The 18,556-nt window shown below is 34.0% G+C and overlaps 1 protein-coding gene across 3 annotated transcripts in view; it reads left to right on the top strand.

The window, feature by feature from the left end:
* The window catches only part of Pdcd10 (programmed cell death 10), a 40,394-nt gene that overhangs the window by 12,201 nt on the left and 9,637 nt on the right, over positions 1–18,556 (top strand). For all 3 annotated transcript variants that reach the window (XM_063227117.1, XM_003463522.5, XM_023562254.2), the window contains exons 2-4: positions 7,424–7,634; positions 15,575–15,628; positions 18,433–18,550. In XM_063227117.1, the coding sequence (XP_063083187.1) occupies positions 7,539–7,634; positions 15,575–15,628; positions 18,433–18,550 (268 nt within the window). In that variant the 5' untranslated portion in view covers positions 7,424–7,538. The remainder of the gene's footprint in view (positions 1–7,423; positions 7,635–15,574; positions 15,629–18,432; positions 18,551–18,556) is intronic.

Genomic DNA, 18,556 nt, shown 5'->3' with positions numbered 1-18,556 from the left:
CTTACAGGCAGGTTTTGCTCAGTCTTTGTGGTTTTCCTCAGATATGACTTGTTCCTGGCTTCTCAGACTTTCTAGATTCTCCACTGTGCTTTTGGCTCACTCTAACAGCTTCATGCACTGTACATTTGGGCACACATTTGTCTGGTCTGTAGGCATTTAGCTGATAATTCCTACTGGAAGTTTCCTTGACCCCACAATTCTTGGATTCTGTATGCTTTTGAAACTGGCACTCTGTGGATGAGATCAAGGTCTGTGGCCAGCTTGACCACTAGCCAGGTCTCCTTGGATCAGAACTACAGATACCTATTGAGTGTTTAGATAAATGAGCACTGTGAAATGAAATGTATCCGAAGGAACAAATTCTTGGAGAAGCCATGCTTCAGCAAGGTGCCATGGGGCTTTCTTTTCAAAGTCAAGTCTCTGTTTTACAATTTTGAGCCTGTGAAAGGTTGGGCATTGCTAGTTTCTGTGATGCATTTAAGCCATCTTTTCTGTTGTCCTGTTGTAAAGAACTTTGCTTCTTTTTTGATTTTAGTCTTATCATCAACCAAGCTCTCTGCCAAAACTTTACAGGGTCAGGTTTCACCAGGCTTCTTTTCTGGTGAAACTTAAAACTTTAAAAATCACTCAACTCTGCTGTCAGCTCTTGATTCACAATATAGAGCTGGTTAAAAGCCCCCAACAGTAGCCATGTCAAAACCTGAATGTTAGGCGGCCTTGAAATTTACTCCACCAGAGTAGTCAGCTACCAGTCTCCTACAACATCTTAGGACATGAGCAAAATTTGTACAGATTTTCTACTGGAGTGTAAAACATGATGTTGAGTTGTCAGTGGAGTCTTTCCCAACTAAAACTTCCTTAGCCTGGTCTTTACTGGCTTCCTTTTTATCTTTATTCTGATCCTCTGCGCTCTAAATGGTGTCACTCATCAAGCCTGGCTTATAAGCATTCTAGGGCTGCTTCTCCAGCAGGCATTTCCAAAACTTCAGTCTGCTACCTGAACTAGTTAGAGCAGCATTGTCAGGTAGCCTTGCAGCAATGACTCTGAATCACTGGTACAAAGATCTGTTTTAGTTACATCCTTCTGGGACAAAACACCCAACATTCACAACTTACGGAAGGAGAGGTTTCTTTTGGCTTACCTTTTAGTCCCTGCTCAGCTTACTTCAAAGCAGAATGGCATCGCAGACAGGAAACAGAGATGAAGGGAGGGGCCGGGAAGGAAGATAAATCCCTGTGTCCTGCCCAGAGTGACCTGACTTCCAGGCGCTAGCTCCTAATAGCAAGTCATCTGTAACCTTGCTGTAATCCTGTCAGCTTCCAGAGGGCCTGCCTATGATCATGTGAGGCTTCATAAGGACATCTAGATAGGAACCATAGCAAGGTTTGATAACAGATACCTGAAAAATGTTTTACAAAGAGAGTGCCTTACAAATCTGATTAAGTAGGTTAGACTTTCCAGTAAAGTGAGAATTCATTGCAGAATGTATACTTTATATTGTTATCTAAAAGAGCCAAAATACAATTCTTGTTAACTTAAAATTTAATAAAGACTTTATGGTTTGGTTTAGAAATTACCTCATCTTTTTGGCTATTTCTCATGATTAGCAGTGTCATTTAATTGTCATCGACCTTAAAGTAGAAACTAAACCATAACACTATGAATTGCCTTGTTCAGAGACAAGGTGGTTTAAAAATGACAGGAATAGGATTTGAGCCCAATGTTGCAGAAACTTGTTGGACTCTCTCTGTATAGCTATCCAAATTGTCCATTTGATATTTTCAAAAAGCCTAGGAAAAATGTGTGTGTACACGTAGACATGTACATTAACAGTAGTGCCAAAGCACTCTCCATGCGGTACTACACTTATTCTTCAGATTATTTCTAGATTTCCAAAAAAGAAAATTTTCACAATTTTATAACTACTATATTGAAATGTTCAGGGAAATTGGGTTTATAACCCTATTTAAAAAGTAAACTATAGAAATAGAATTCCTTGAATTATAATACATATAACTTGCAGGGGAAGGAAATGTATAAAAAGTATATGCTGAAGTCTTCAAGCTCATTTTGGCTTAGGTAAAATCTGTTTACTTTGTTCTTTTGCCTGATTTTTGTCTGTACAACGTTTTGATTGAGAAAGGCACAAAGGATGTAATAGCAAATTACAACCTTTACAACGTTTTGATTGAGAAAGGCACAAAGGATGTAATAGCAAATTACAACCTTTTCCAATGTACAAAATGTCTATATTGTACAATCTTGGAAGAAGTGTGGTTTCTGTATGAGAAAACTATGTGACTCTTGATGTTTTATTGTGGACAGAAACCAGTTAGGAGTTATTAAAACCTTGAGTCACCAACTCTTGAGGAAGATCTGTTTAGAATTTATAAAGTTTTTTATGATCTAATGAGATTTTTAAAAAATTTCCCATGAAATTACTTTTGAATCAGTAGTAGATATCAATGGCCAAAAAGGCTGAATATTTGGAAAGAATTATCAAGATTGATTGAATTTATAAATTGTCTGTACCATTCATGTGTTCATTCATCAAACATTGTCTACTGTATGCCTGTTATGCTGTCTCTGGAGAAAAAGAAGGGCACTTATGAATGGGAATATAAACATACAGATTCTGCTTGGTGAAGAACATTTTGTTGAAGACCTAATATAAATAAGTGAGTCTCCTCTTTTTAATGAGGAAAAATATAGGAATACTGTAAATTTAGGATGAAGATAAGCCTAAGATGTATGACATGTAGAATTTACTTTATTAAAGAAGCGTGTTTCTTATCTAAGAAGTACATGAACTACAAGGATTTCTTGTCCACTCTTTTAAGTTGGAAATAGCTTTGACTCTAGAGTTATCTTATGGCCCAGATGGGGTAAAGGGAAGACATTTTAGGAAATGGAGATTCTGAGTCTTGAGATATACTGAGTGGAGCTTTAGATGAGTAGACTGGAGTTTGTTAAGTAGGCACAAATATAACCGATTAATAGTTTGGCATTGTGGTGGCCAAGAATCTTTCCTTCTTTTTTCATCCTCACTTGAACAATGATAAGTGTTTTAAATTTGGGGAAAAATTTATAGCTTTTTAAAATGTTTTAGAAATTTACAGCACTGTTTTAAATATTCACAGAAAGGAATGAGAAGTATAACTATGTATTGGTATTCCCATATCAAAAAGGATAATTTTAAGAGTTAGTTTAAAAATATGCCTTTAAGTTCTTGTCATTTACAATTCTGGTTCTTGATTTTTTTTTTTTTTTTATTCTGTAGATACTAACAGTTCAGATTAAAAGCCTCTTTTGAACTGAAAAATATTTCAACAAAACAATACATTTGAAATTACAAACAATATAGTTCTCGTCACTGAACTGACACTAAATTTTTACTTTATTATTAGAATTTGTGACCATAGATTAGTTACTGTACCCATTTTTTATTTGTTTCGTTGCTTTTGTTCTGAGATAGGGTCTCCCTGTGTAGTTCAGGCTGGCCTTGAATTTGTGGTGATTTCCTGCCTCCGTCATCCTGCATGCTGGGTTTAAAGGTGTGAGCTACCAGACAACTATTCTCTATTTTGGGTTCTATTACAGGTATGAACTAGGTGAGATAATTTATTAAGGCTCTTCCAGATTTGGAATTTATATATAATCTATGATAGTCAGGTGTCTGTGCGTTATCAACACCTACCCCAGAGACTAGTTCGTCTTAGGGTTAGACTGAGACTGTTGATGGCCTGTTCACCTTTTAGGACCTGACCACACCCATGCTGAAAGAAGAAAGCTTGTGGAAGGGATGGGACCTCAGGCTTCACTCATTCATCAAACGTTCACTCATCAAACCCTTGCCTTTTCCCTAACAGGCTCTTTGGTAATTTAAAGTAATTACAGGTTGTCCACGAACGATTTTAAATGAAGCATATAGAAGGATTAACAGAAGCATATTTTTAACTTAAATTAAAATTGGCAGAATAATTCAGTGTTTAAAAATTGTACTGGTGTTATTGATTGGTAATCTCATGTAAATGCTGTTGAAACTCTTGAGTGGCCTCAATTTGTGAATGTGTATTCTGAAAATTTCAGTTCTAAATTGTCCTTTTTGGGGGATTTTTTTATAGGAACAATATTAAATGTGATTATGTTTGATGCAGACCAGCCACCTATTTAAACCATAATGTTCAGAATTGAGTAGTATTGTAAAATTAGTTTTAGAGAAGAGACTAATTAAATACAGTGGGTTTTTTTGTTGGTCTGGTGTGTTTGTTTGTTTGTTTGTAATCAATGCCAGTATTTACAAAATTATTTGTCCAGGTTTTTTTGGGTGAGGGTACCGGGAATCAAATTCATGATCTTTCGCTTGCCAGGCAGGCGCTTGTGCCACTGAACTAAATCCCCAGCCCCGAATTTAACTAGGTTTACTGTGGTACAGAGGTAATTCTCGAAGTGACTATTGCCAGTTAATCAGATTCTTTGACCTCGGCCAACCTTTATATGTGTAATGATACACATGTGTTCAAAAGAGTAAAACACAAAAATGATCCCATTGAGCCTACTCTATTAGTATTTCATCTTCTTTTTACTGAGATTCTTGAAAATTTATGTTCCACTCTTAACCAGTTCACTCTCATCCCTAGCAGAGAGTTCCTACTCTCCACAGGTTTACTGTTCTTTGAACCTTGTGCCTGAACCTTAAAGCAACCAGTGTTTTAAAGTTATCCACGTAGTATTTGAGCTCTGACTCCTTTTTTTCCTTTCCCTCTCTTCTCATCATCCCCTACCCCCCACCATTTGAACATTTTCTTCATATTTCACAGTATCTGTTATACATTTTGGTCCTTATTTATACTTTCAGTTTTCTCACACCAGAGAAACAATACAGTATTTATACATATGTCTGATTTATTTCCCTTGGGAGTGTGGTCTCAAGGTGCATCCATTTCCCGAGAAATGTCTTGAGCTTATCCTTAATGGCAAAGTAGTACTCCATTGTATTAAAAAACTACGTCTTTTATTTTTTTTTTGAATCAACTTTTCTCATCTCATCTTGTCTTGTCTTTTTTCTCATCTCGTCTCTTCTCTTCTTTTTTCTCGGCAGTGCTGGGGATCAGACCCAGGACTGCATACATGCTAGACAGGTGTTCCCTACCTCAGCCACATCTTTAGCACTAAAACTCCTCATTTTTATAATAATGATCTTATTCAATTCTCCCGTAACAGTGTACAACCTAACTTACCTGTGTGCTACTCAGACTTGTTCATTTTCTTTTTTCCTCTCCATAATATTAGCTGGATAGGGCCTGACACACTATACACTTACTCTGTATGATCATGCTTGTAATAATCAAGCATTTATGAAATAAGTGATTATTTTTAACTAAGTGAGATAGCTCCTCAGACATTTTTTATTTGCCTTTTCACTGATATCATGGCTTCTGCTTTCTATACATTGTATTCACTTTATTCTTTTCACTTTAACTCCCGTTCTTCAAGTTTATTGTGAAATTATTCAAAATTTATTTTTACATATTACTAAGTGGTGTGTTAAGTATTTACACAGGGACAGCAAGACTACAGTTGGCACTTACCTGTGTATTCTTGCTTAGTATTCTGGTCTATTCCTCTTTTTTTTTTTGTTATGGTACATAGTAGGTGTGATAAATTTTCCCTGCTTTCAATTTCTGTTCCTTCTTTCTCCACTGCATCCTAAGACTAAAACAATCTACTTAAGTCAAAATAGAATCAGGTAGTATTTTCCTCTTACCTTCTAGTAGAATGAAATTTAGAAATTAGCTTTTTATTGTTCTGTAAAATTAGAGAACAGAAATAGGAAAGGCATTCCAAGTTTAGAACTATCAGAGGTGGGACTCAGCAGTGTCAGTAGCACTGTTATGCTTTTGGATGTATCTTTGAGACCGTTTTAGGTCTTGAACAGTCTAGCACACATTCATTTTTAATGTCTACAGTTTAGGTCTACAGTGTCTCTCAGTCTCAGTGTTCAAAGCTGGTACTTTTGAAAGGTGATTAGATCATGTAGACATTTCACTGATCAGTGGATTAACTATTGATGAGGTCATAGCTAAATGTACTGTTAAGAGGTGTGGCTGAGAGGAGGTACACACTGGAGACATGACTTGAGGGAGTGTATTCTTGTGCCTGCACTCTTTCTGTCCTTGTTTCTTAGCCACCATGGCTTGGACAGCTTTCCTCTGATACTTTCACTGTACCATTTCTGCCTTAGAGCTAACTGACCATGGACTCAATCCTGGACAGCCTCGATCTAAATAAACTTCTTTAAGTTTCAAGTATCGGGTATTTTGTCCCTATAGCAAAAAACTGACTAATGCAGTAACTTAAGAACTGTGCTCTAAAACTAGTAAATGTCATAAATACATTTTTTTAATGAATGAGTAACTTTGTGATACTTTGCGTTCATAAGGGTTAAGGTGGTTTTTTTATTTTAACATTAAACTTGTTTTGTGAGAGCTTATCAGTTCTTGGTTCCAGAAGTCTCTGGATGTTTGGTCTTGGGCAAATTATCTCTGCCCAGTGTACTTTTACATCTGTACCTGACAAGTATTAAAAATTATCTGAAATTAATGGCTTGTTTTTAGTATAGTCCTATAACTGCAGTTTCTCTTTTACCTGATAATTTGGGTTGATTTTTAGTTTAGCAAAGCAAATAGCCACACATGGTCTCAACTATTCAAGTCTCAATTTCTTACATGTCTGAATTCTTAATTTTAATTCCAGCTACCAGCATGTCTGGGTTTCTGTATAGTTTTATTTTATATTTAGAGCTTCCCAGACTTCTAAATACCAAAAAGTACCACTGCAGAGTTAACATGTGTTTTTCCAAGTAGACGATAATTTGTATAATTTTCCCAATTTTAAGATTTTCTTTGGTGCTTTGGTTCCTGCTTTTTTTGTAGTTGTTGGTATTTTCAGATAACAAAGTTAATAAGTTACAAAAATAGATTTTAATGTACATATAGATATCTTCATCATTTCATTTTGAATTCTTTGGCACACAAAACATGTTTATATACCATATATTTCATTATTGCAATTTTGTATTGCATAACTATTATAATTGTACATTTTATTGTTACTTTTTTGGCCCAGATTGTGTATTATTAGGTATGTCAGTTTTCTATCCAAAAATTCACTGCATTCGAGTGAATTGAGTTTTTGAGTTAATAGCTTTGTGAACTAGTACTTACTAGGGAGATTAACCATAATTTTTGAGTCTGCAAAGGGAAAAGAGATATTTCATTGACCATGGTTATTTTCACAATTAAAATAGTTTAGTAAGTTAGCTTATCATAAGATAGGAACTCTGCACGTTGGAAAATACAAAACTATTTGTATTTGTCATTTATCGTTATGTAAATTTTTTCCTTTTTGCCTTTTTACTAGATTGGTGTGTGTTTTGTGTCTACTCTTCCATCATACAAACAAAGAAGAAATACTGCAGTGAATGAATATTCCTCTGCATTTTAGCACTTCTTTTTCTACTGTAGTTGGCTTTTGAATGAGGATGACAATGGAAGAGATGAAGAATGAAGCTGAGACCACTTCCATGGTTTCTATGCCCCTCTATGCAGTCATGTATCCTGTGTTTAATGAGGTAAGTAGGTAAACGTTTTTTTATGGTCTCTGCAGTTCCTTAATGTTTGCTACGTTTTCTTATTTCATATAAAAATACTTGTACAAATGAGCCTCATTTATATGTTAGGCATTGTGTCAGCACATAAAATAGTAAAAACAACACCAATTAGATTTGCCACTCCCCTTTGGAGGTTACACTATAGTGAAAAAGATATTGCATAAAAGAATTATAAACAGTTCTGAGAATTACAAAATATCACATAAATAAAAATTGTGAAGTAGAAGAAATATATTAACAAAGAAATTGGCAGGTAGGATCTATTTTAGGGGTCAGGCCTCAGCAGTAAAAGTTAAGGGCTCAAGATAAGGACAGCCTATGAGTTATGATTAAAAAATATGGAAAATGTTTAATTTTTTAAAAGACACATTAATCTCTTTGAAACTCGCTCCTTCACTTTAGACACATTTATCCTATTTTTTTTTTTTTTTTTTTTTTTTTTTTTGTATCTTTCCAAAATAGTTCTGGTAGTCCTCTATCGTGAGTGTCCTTTGTTTTGCTGTGATGACTGCTTAGATGTGTAGAATCCATTTAAAACATTTATCTTTCCTGGTCATTTTAACTTTTGGGAAAAGCCAGATTTTATGGTGCTGGAGCTAATGAACAAAGTAAATGAAGACACAACATACTGTTTTTCTGAGCCTGCCTTTTGTTGGATCACACTCAGTAGAACCTACTACTTTTTATTATACTTGATAATGTTATGAAAGACATTGCTTCAGTAAATGGCAAGAATGATGGGAAAAGTGTGTTTGAAGCAAGGGATAGCATTTGAGGGTGATGAATAGTCTTCCTGTGATATTTTTCAAGATTTAAAAATTCATATATTTTGTTCACTTCTTATAGGTACCTCGTGTAATAGGTACAAAGATCTTTTAATAATTGGTGATGGTGGTCATAGAACACGTTTACAAATTGGAATCTACAGGATATTGTTGCATTGTATCAGAAGACATGGTTGCATTTATATTAGAGGAATTATCTTGGACTTAATACATTTTTGGTTTTTCTTTTAAATTATTATTAACCTTATTGTTGACACTATTGTTGGAAGACTTCGCCATTTACAATGTCTTTTCATTGCTTTTTGTAAAATGTTTTTCTTACAGTAAGAGTGTAAGAAATCAGTGTAAGAAATTCCGATCCATCTTCTCCACATTATTGAATTTCTCTCAATTGATGGATGTACTTTACAATCATAAGTTTTATGGCAGTGAATAGTGATATGTTTATCCCTTTCGACAGGGAAACTATAAATTTGTCAAATAAGATATGCATTTTGAAATTTCAGATACTATCAAATACCATTTTAGAATTTCAGATATTACCAAATAACAGTCTCAACATACATAAAGGAAAATTCAGAAGTGTGGCTTGGGTAAAAGTTTTCTCTGTTCGTTACCTGGAAGATTCTGTGGAGAAGTGGCCCGAGGGTGGATCATCAGAAACCCAAGTTCTCCCGTACTTAGCTATCCACTGTCAGAATCTTACTATGCAGAATAGCTGCCCAAATTCCGTCCTCCGGTCCTTATTTCTCTTACTGTGAACTCTTACTTCCTGCTGAGTCCACTTCCTTACCGCGCCCCTTTTAAAGAGCTACAGAAGACTGCATTTATATCTCATTTTTGACAGCTTAGTCTCATGACCAAACTTCACTGCAAAAGAGGTTGGGAAATTTAGTTTTGTTAGTAAGCAGGATATATCTTTTGAAAAACCTGCCTCTGTTTTAGTATTATAATGGTAGTGCTAGGGGTACTCTTAAGACTAGTTATTTCATCTGTTGGAGCTGTCAACCAGTAATCTAGTCCACTATTTAGTTGTTGTAGTATTTTACTTAGCTATTGCAGGTACCTATTATTACAAACAAGAGCATCATTTCTGTTCAGTAAATACTGAATGTCAGTTATATATTTGCTAAGTACTCTGCTAGATTCCGTAGATGTGAAGTAAACAGTAGTGTACCATTCTTGAGGGTCTATTAGGCCCCACAGATAAGAAATAAATTATTTAATTATCTTTGTACTTGGAGCAAGGCAAGGAAACAGTTACTAAATGTTCCACCCAGAATTATTGCATCTTTTCCTATCTGTATACCTAAGTTTACAAACTGCTGGGCAGAGTTGTTGGAAAGAATTTTCTGTACCTAGTATTTTGAGTCTTTCCTTGAGAGGAGGAAAATTTATATTATAGAATTTTAGTTTGATCTAATTAATGAATAAAAATGAGAAAAGCTCTGTTCTAATGTTTTATATGATCTTTTTTTCTTACATATTAAAATGGCTATTTGAATCTTGACTTTGCAAAAGATTTATATACAGTGTGGATTTCTCATAAAAAACTGTTGGGATTCATACGGATAAAAATTGTTTTCATTTTATTCTTATATAAGGAATTGAAAGAAAAAGACATGACTAGGAATAAACTAGTAAATCTCTACAGTAAATAAAGGTAGTGATTTTTGTACAGATGAGATCTGAAAACACCTGTGGCTTAATGGGACCAAAATTAGAATACATTGCCCAATGACTCAGCCTGGGAACTAATTAATAGAAGTAAAGTTTGAAAACGAAGTGACTAAATGTAGCAGACTTGAGAGATATCACAGGAGGTTTCCCTGGCCTAATTCTTAAATTGAATTTGCTGAGCTAACATCATAGTATGAAACCTTTAAAAACTTATTTCTGTGGTATATTCACACTTACATTCAGAATTCCACAGTTTTAGGAATAGTGATGATGGTGAATAGGTTTCCACTTGACATAAAATTTAGTGCTTGATTTAGAAATGGAATAAAATATTGGTTAAAAAGTATTTTGTTCAGTAGTAGTATTATTCACTGGAAGTTCATTGTGTTAAGTAACATCTAAATAAGATACTCAGTGAATTAAACATTAACTTGTATTTCAACCACAAATTTCTCTATAACTCTACTAAACAGGAGTTGTAGTTTAGGATTACTGCTTTTCTTGATTGCACTGATTTAAAGACAAAAGTGATTCACTTTAACCTATCGGAGAATAGCACACCAGCAATGAATGTTTTACTCTGGATGTTTCACTAACTTTTATCTGCATTGTGTAAGTTAAAAAGAGCTTACTCATTCTCACCTTAACATTTGATCCATAGGCACTATAATGGTAATCTAGAAAATCCCGTTAGCATAGATTTATCTAATGGAACACCCTTAAGCCTGGGGAAATTTTAGTACTGTTACTTCATCTTACAAGGCAAAGTTATTTATGGCATTCTGGGAGCTTGATGCTTGTAAGACTTGAAAATCTACTGCAAGACAACTGAGAAGGAGTACAATTTCTTATTTAATCAGCTGCTGAGGAGTTCAAAGTCCAAATATACTGTTTGTGCTGTAAATGTACTGTGGATAGGTCTCCATGTTGCATAATGGAATAATTGATTTCTAGAAACCTCATGCCAAGTTTTAGATCAAGTTCTCATGTAAGTATTATTTCTTACTGATTCTTTGTATGGGAAGGAGAGAGAAGTACAGTTCTTTATTCTAGGATAAAATAGCCTGTGTCGTCTTTTCCTGTGACCTTTTAGAGGATTTGTTTTAAGATGAAGTATAATTTCTGAAATAATTTGTTATATTTTAAGAAGCAAACAGCTTTACAACTACAAATGAATTTTAGATCACCACGAGTCTATATGTTTTGTTTATTAGTAAACCACACAAAAGCATATTCCTGAATAAATAATATTCCATTCAGAGGCTCTGACTTAGCTACTTCTGCCAATTCTTGGCTTATGTATAAAACTCTTTAATATTTTCATAGTGGGTAAGTGAAATCTGAGAATGCTTTAGCTTTACCTACTTGGCTCATCTCCCCACTTTGGAAAAAAAATTGAACTTCATACTTTCAGCATATAAATAATTTTTGTACAATGAAACTGTTCATTTTACCCTTGGTCTCCCACCCAGAGATGGTCATACTTAACATTTTGGGATTGAATTACTGCTCGACCACATACCAAGTGTATAATGTTGACTCTAGTTCCTTATCTGTAAAATCAGCATAAAAATAATACACTTAATTCTTACAGCAACCCTATGAGATAAATGCTGTATTGTATTGGAAAATTTTACAATTTTAACAGTCATACAGTGTTTTTTATTAAGGAATCTTTCAACGTGTAGTATATTTTCTGACAAAAATTGTGGTCATACTGTTGAGTTTTGTACACTTGCTAGTAATGTTTTAGTAATGTATTTTTAAACTAGTTTGATGACTCCACATACCTTTTGTGCCAGACAGGAGCTGATTCTTTTTGAAGCATCTAGAGAACTTATGTACAAAACACGGTTGGTTGCATTTGCTTGTTTTGTCTCAGGTTGAAAATTGACGGGTGACTGGTTGGTCCCATCTATTTCTGTTTTTCTAGTGTACTTATTTTTCCACCTGACTCACTACATTCTCATTTGAATCAGGAGAAACATACACAGAGCTTTTAATTGTTTTCTTTCTTTTAAAAGGTAGAGCCAGTAATTCAAGAGAGGGGTTTTAGGGTGAGGAATGTCAACATAAGAACATCAGAGCTTGCCTGATTTTGAGAAAGCAAGGAGCTTTGTAGGCACTATGGAACCAATTAACCTAATTATTTTGGCCTTTAAAAAATAGCTTTGATCAGATTTTATGTAAGACTTCCTAAATTTGAGCAACCAAAGGGCTAATTGGATTTTTTAAATTATGGGTTAGGAAACTAGCTTGATGTCAGAAAAATGTAGGAGTGAATTGATACATAATTCGAGAGGGAGCAGTGTAATAAAATGAGATCTTCATGGAGTTGAAATTATGTGTAAGCTTTTTTAAAAATTCCTTTTAAAATGAAGTATAATGTAAATTTGACAGCTTTGCAGTTGGTATTAAGTGTTCTGAAAAGTTATTAAGAGTAAGTTGCAAAAGGAGCTCATAAAATGAAGAGTAGATAGAATTTGGAGTTAAAGTGAGACCTGATGTTGAGCTATGAACAGTATGTATCCGTTCCATCCAAATGTGGTTCAGCAGATTTCTTTCTTTTTTGGGGTGAGTTGTTGTATACTTCTGTCTCTGTTCTTTTGTTTCTCATTCTGATTTTATTTTCCCATACTCTGCTATTGGTGACATGAAGCCCTGTATGACTGAGGCTGAAGTAGTGACTTTCCCTTTTCTGGTATCCATTATTGTAAGATCCAGTTGTAATGTTCCTCCTCCATTGGACGCAAAATACGGTGCTATGTATTAACCCAAGAAGTTCCCTATTCTTCAAACAGGCTAGGGTTCTTTCAGGATACTCTAACCAGATTGTTGACCCAACCCCTCAAAGAATGTTGGATTCGTTGAAAGTATTGGAAACAATTGAATTTCTTTTCTTCCAAGAGAACTTCCAAGGAAAATGATTTTAAAAGGCTAAGCCACTTTGAAAATCAGTTCAAGTATCATCTTTGTAAAGACTTTCCTTTCAACTTCACTTGACAGTGATCCTCTCACCTTTGATGAAGCTACTTACTTAAAGGTCTATATACCATTTCCTTATAGCTCTTCACACTGACTGCTTGCACATAGTAGGAACTGAAGAGTGTAATGGTTTTTATAGAGCTAACCATTAAACAGATTCAATGAAAGGGTAAACTAGTCTGAGAAGAGTGAGTAGAGGGCATCAAGGTAGCATAAATGGTTTGTGTGTGGGATTTGGAGCTGGACAGACCTGGTATGTGAGTCCTATTTCTGAATTTAGTAATTGTTTAACATTTGATAAATTTATATGAATTGAGTTTCTTCCTCTGCAAAATGAATATGATAACTGAGATTTATTGTGAAGATTTCAGGTAGTCTATATAAATATACATAAGCCTGGAATACATGCTTAATAAATGATAATCTGTTAGAATATTATCAGAACCTCCTACTGTCAAGAGAGGCTCTGATAAAATGAGTGTGATTTTGTCAAATAATGTAGCACAAATGACAAGCCTAAAAGAGATTATACTTTTTAATGTGGTAGCATGTATCACTGCCTAAGTAGTACAGACTTTAATTGTAGATTTAAGGATAGTGTAACTAAATTTATAGATGGGAAATTGACTTCATTTCAGCAATTCATATGTACCTATGTCCTAGTGTACTGTAGGCAGTATGGATACATATTGAGCTTTTGTAGGCTGTGGTATACGGTATGTAATATATCCAAAATGACCCTCAACAGGGTCCATGTGCTTTACAGTTCAGACTTTTCATTTAGTAACGTACATCTGGCTGTCCTTGACTATCTCTTTTTTATGAGACATACAAACTTAATCTAGAAATCTGAAGATATTGATACCTATTTTAGGTGATTTTATTAGATCTTCATTAGCGTTTCTGGGCCTGTTTTTCTTGTCTTGGTCCTTTCACATACCAGTCAGGGCAGGGCAGAATGAGTTAATAGTGCTGATACTAGAAAGCGTACATCTTAGTCAGACCTTTGATTTATTGAAAGATGTCGTTGTGGTTATAAACTCAAATAAGGAAATGGGTTCCTATAAGAATGAACCCTTCATCCTGTCCTGCCTGCCCCACCTCCTTTGTACAGTGACGTAAGATCTGATGAGCTGTATCATTAATTTTAATCGTAAGTGATACATGGAAGTAGAAAACCGTTTTCATTTTTGGAAGCATACTTTTGTTAAATTTATAAACTACTAGTTCATTCTTTTCCCACACTAGCTTAGTGGAGCCCATCTGATTTCTCTCAAGCTTGGTAGAATTCAAGATAAATACTAAGCTAAGGTTCATTATTTCTGAAGCCGAATTATTTATTTTAGCTGGTTTTTGTTGTTTCTGCTTTGTGCTTAAGGTACATAATCCATAGGAAGATAGAGTTCTTGGCATTTTTCACTGTTTTGTTTAGAAAGTAAATTGATTTCAAGTAAAGTATTGGATTGTCATCTACTTATGTATATGTCATTTATAAAGCAAATCTTACACTTTCATTGCCTTGAGTAATTGAAAGGACTACTTCATAATGTTACATATATTCATAAAGCTTTTTTAGACATTCTTCCTTATATTTATTAACTCGCTAACATTTAGTATTGTACCAAGTAAGTGTATATACAGTTTTTAATGTAAAGTAACTATTCCAGTCCTTAGGGATTGAAGACATCTGAATTTTACTGAAGCTAAGTATTTTAAGTTTGGCTGTTAACTCTTCAGCAAATGTTATTTTTATGAAACTGTTTGCCTCTTTTGGTTGGCTTAAAAATGAATTACATGAAGTGTATATGTAAAAGGACATTTAGTTTTTGAAATTGTAAGCCTTATCTATTAGAAAAATAAAAGCATTAAACATAACTTTTGACTTATTTTAAGTAATCATTTGTTAATAGAGGTAAAATAAGAATACAATCATAAGTTTCTCTGAATTGTAGATGATCCAGGATTCAATTTGAATGTTAAACCTTTTGCATTCCATTTGCTAATTGATAAAATAGACTAATCTCAATTTAATCCTTGAAAGGGAAAGGGACCAAGGTGGTAAACAATGTAATTTGCCACACAGCTGTTCATATTTTATGTAAATTTGCCCAGCAGAACTATAGCTATGGAAACAGCATTGAGAGTTTAATCTTAAGGCTTGCTACATTCAGTAGTTCAAAGAAACGTGTTTGTTTTTCTGTAAGGACTTAAGATTGTTATTCTGCATTCTGTGTGTATATGTGATTTTAAGGTGGAGTACCTCTTATTTTGTAAACAGAATGAATAAAGACACTGAACACACAATTTTCACTGAAAACTTGATAACCTGTTTGAATAATGTTTGCTAAGTGAGTGATGGAGTATCATGATTATTAGCACATAATAAAGTATTGCAAATGTGCTTTTCCCAAGAAAACTGATATTAATAATGATTTTAAATTTTTATTACAGTTAGAGCGAGTAAATCTGTCTGCAGCTCAAACACTGAGAGCCGCTTTCATTAAGGTGAGGTACAAATAATGGTGGTAGTTAATGTATGTATCATCTATAAATCTACCGTGCGATGGTTGCCAGTTTATTTTCTTTTAATGATAAGTGTTTTATACCTGTTTCAGTATACTCTGTAAGATTTAAAACACTTCTAAAAGGTGACCTGCAAGAGTCCTCTACTCATCTTAAACTTCATAACATACAAGCTGATGATTAACACAGTTATATGACTATGCTTCATTTGTTTTCACTTATGGATGAATTTTGTTATCTAGTTACTGCTCGCTCTTTCTTTTCCTTTTTTTTCTTCTGTTTTTGAGGAGTCCTTGCTATGTTGTGCTGATTGATCTAAATTCTTGGCATCAAGTAGTTCCTTTGCCTCGGCCTCCCAAGGAGCTGGGGCTCTGGGTGATGCCATCAGATGTGATTCACAGCACTGATTTTTACTCAAGATTAGTGAAAATTATTTTGGAGAAACATAAATTAGCCTATTTTTCATTATCTTTAAGTGTCATACTTAATTTATTTCAAATAATGCATAGGGCATGTGTCTAAAAGGTAAAGTTTTTGTGTGTGTGGTGTGTGTGTGTGTGTATCAATCTTTAGTAATCGATTTTTATTTGGAGGAAACAAGGATTAAAATAGTTTTTCCCAAAAATAAAAAAGATGCCTTTCAGTATTACCTCTAAAGGTGATGATCTTAATTTCCTGCTAACCTGTGTCCCCTTGTGTACTTTCTGCTGTGCTGCCCCGGTAGAGAACATACACTAAGCCACCAGAGTGCATGCATTCACCCTTTTGAATACTTTTCTGTCCAACTGTTTTATTTTTGCAAAGATTGAACACCCAAAGTTCAAGATTGAGAAAATCTGAAAACATAGAATCTTCGATGTAAGCACAGTTCCATTAGGGACATTGGGTAATTTTAAGTTTTTAAAATTAGAAGCATGTGGCTTAAATAGGACTTTAGCTAAAAGACATTGAAACCCAGCAGAAGTCAATGAAATATTTTTAAAGTTTTGAAGGGTAACAGTGATGATCAATATATTTGAAACTGCATTAACTAATAAAGTAGTTTGCAATTTCAACATACTAGATTTGTCTCTATTCCTCTAAATGATGTCATATATGTATGAAACCAGATTTTTGGTGCCCACTATGGTAAAAATTAAGTACTATAAGAAAAAATGCAAGAGGAAATGAGATTGGTAGGTCCAATATAAGTGCAATATTTGAAAAAATCGTGCAGTGCCCAGTGGGTACAAATACCTCATTACTAAGTAATTGTAGTACAGAATGTAATAAAATATTTTTCTTTGATCTGTGTGTCTTTTTTTTAAGGTTACCGAATTGTTAGGAACGTGATATTTAATGAATTTTTTTGGATCTAGCTGTTTGATAATACTATTAGCTGTTTATTTTGGCTAGGGACCTCTGTGAGACTTATAATCCTCCAATGTTTTGATATTTTAGGGCCCCAGACCAAGTTGATGTTGAAATCTTCATGTTTAGATATATATAGCATTTAACTATTTTAGCACCTTAATATAGCTCACAGAGATAATTTTCTGCTGGCATTTCTTACAAGCATATAGAGAATGCTTCCCTGCCCCACCTAGTATAATTCATTGTTTAGATAGATTTAGTGCTGAGAGAAGATAACACACTGTTACCAAATACTGCAGTAAGTGTACTCTTTTTTTGGCAGTTTACCGAATTAATACTGTAACAGGGCATCTTAAGCTGTACTTTTATTTTCAGAGGCAACTTTCAAAATGTTTTATCTTAAATGGATAAAAAAAAGATCAAAATAGATTTCTTAGAAACTAAACTCAGTTGGATGTACTTTATTGTTTTAATCCCCTATAAAAGTAATTTCTCTGAAAAGCAGTCGAACAGCAGTTAAAATGATCCCAGAATTGAAATAAATGTATTTTTCTTTTCCATTTCATTCCGCAACTTTTCAGTTTTAATGCCTGTAATCTAATGAAAAACATGTTGAAATGGAAAGGGTAGGAACAGAAGAAAGCTGTAACTGCAATGATGCAGAGTAGGATTTAAGAGCTGGAAACTACATAAGGAAGCAAAACAATTACCATCTGAGTAGGACCATAAATTGTAATTCTACCTGTTGTTTAATATTATGGCGAAAAAATAAAGGAAATCATCAGCATATTTAAATTGGCAGAAAAGAAAACAAACCTTGAATATGTTTTGTTTTTGTGCCTGTGTGTAATGCTAGGATTGGTGCCATGATCTTTGCACTGACTGAGCTATATATAGCTCTAGCATTTAAAAAAAAAAAAAACTTTTTTCCACTTCATTTTGAGGCAGAATCTCACAAATTGTTAAGTTGACCTCAAACTATTTTCGATTTTTCTTGGCATGTTGTTAAGGTAAATGCAAAGAATCCACAAATACCAGTGAGATGAGTTACTGCTATATCCCAGGTTAAAATGTTAGATAAGGTAAAATTTTTCAGTTATTTAAACCAATAAAAAATTGATTGATTACCAAAATATATATAATCTTTATTTTATTTCTTTGTTGTTAATTTGATTCCAAGAGAAAACAGTGGGTAAAAAGTATGAAATACTTGTTCAAATGGAGAATCAGACCATGGATATAGTAAACAGTTACTGATGTGCAAGTTCTAACAAAACATAAGTGAATGCCATCGTGCCATTGTTTAAACAAAGATTTCTGCCCGTGTGATTGATGTATCTAAGCCATTCCTAAGGAGTTCGTGACAAGTAAGTTTTGGCTTTAAAACACTGATTCTGTTTCTGTATTTCAAACTGCCATTCTTTGTCTTATAGGCTGAAAAAGAAAATCCAGGTCTCACACAAGACATCATTATGAAAATTTTAGAGAAAAAAAGTGTAGAAGTTAACTTCACGGAGTCCCTTCTTCGTATGGCAGCTGATGATGTAGAAGGTACTA

This window comes from Cavia porcellus, unplaced genomic scaffold (assembly GCF_034190915.1).
Source record: "Cavia porcellus strain 051 isolate PalLab524CR breed Dunkin Hartley unplaced genomic scaffold, mCavPor4.1 scaffold_17, whole genome shotgun sequence".
NCBI lineage: Eukaryota > Metazoa > Chordata > Mammalia > Rodentia > Caviidae > Cavia > Cavia porcellus.
Note: the sequence above shows the minus strand (reverse complement) of the source record. Positions and strands in the feature narration are given on the sequence as shown.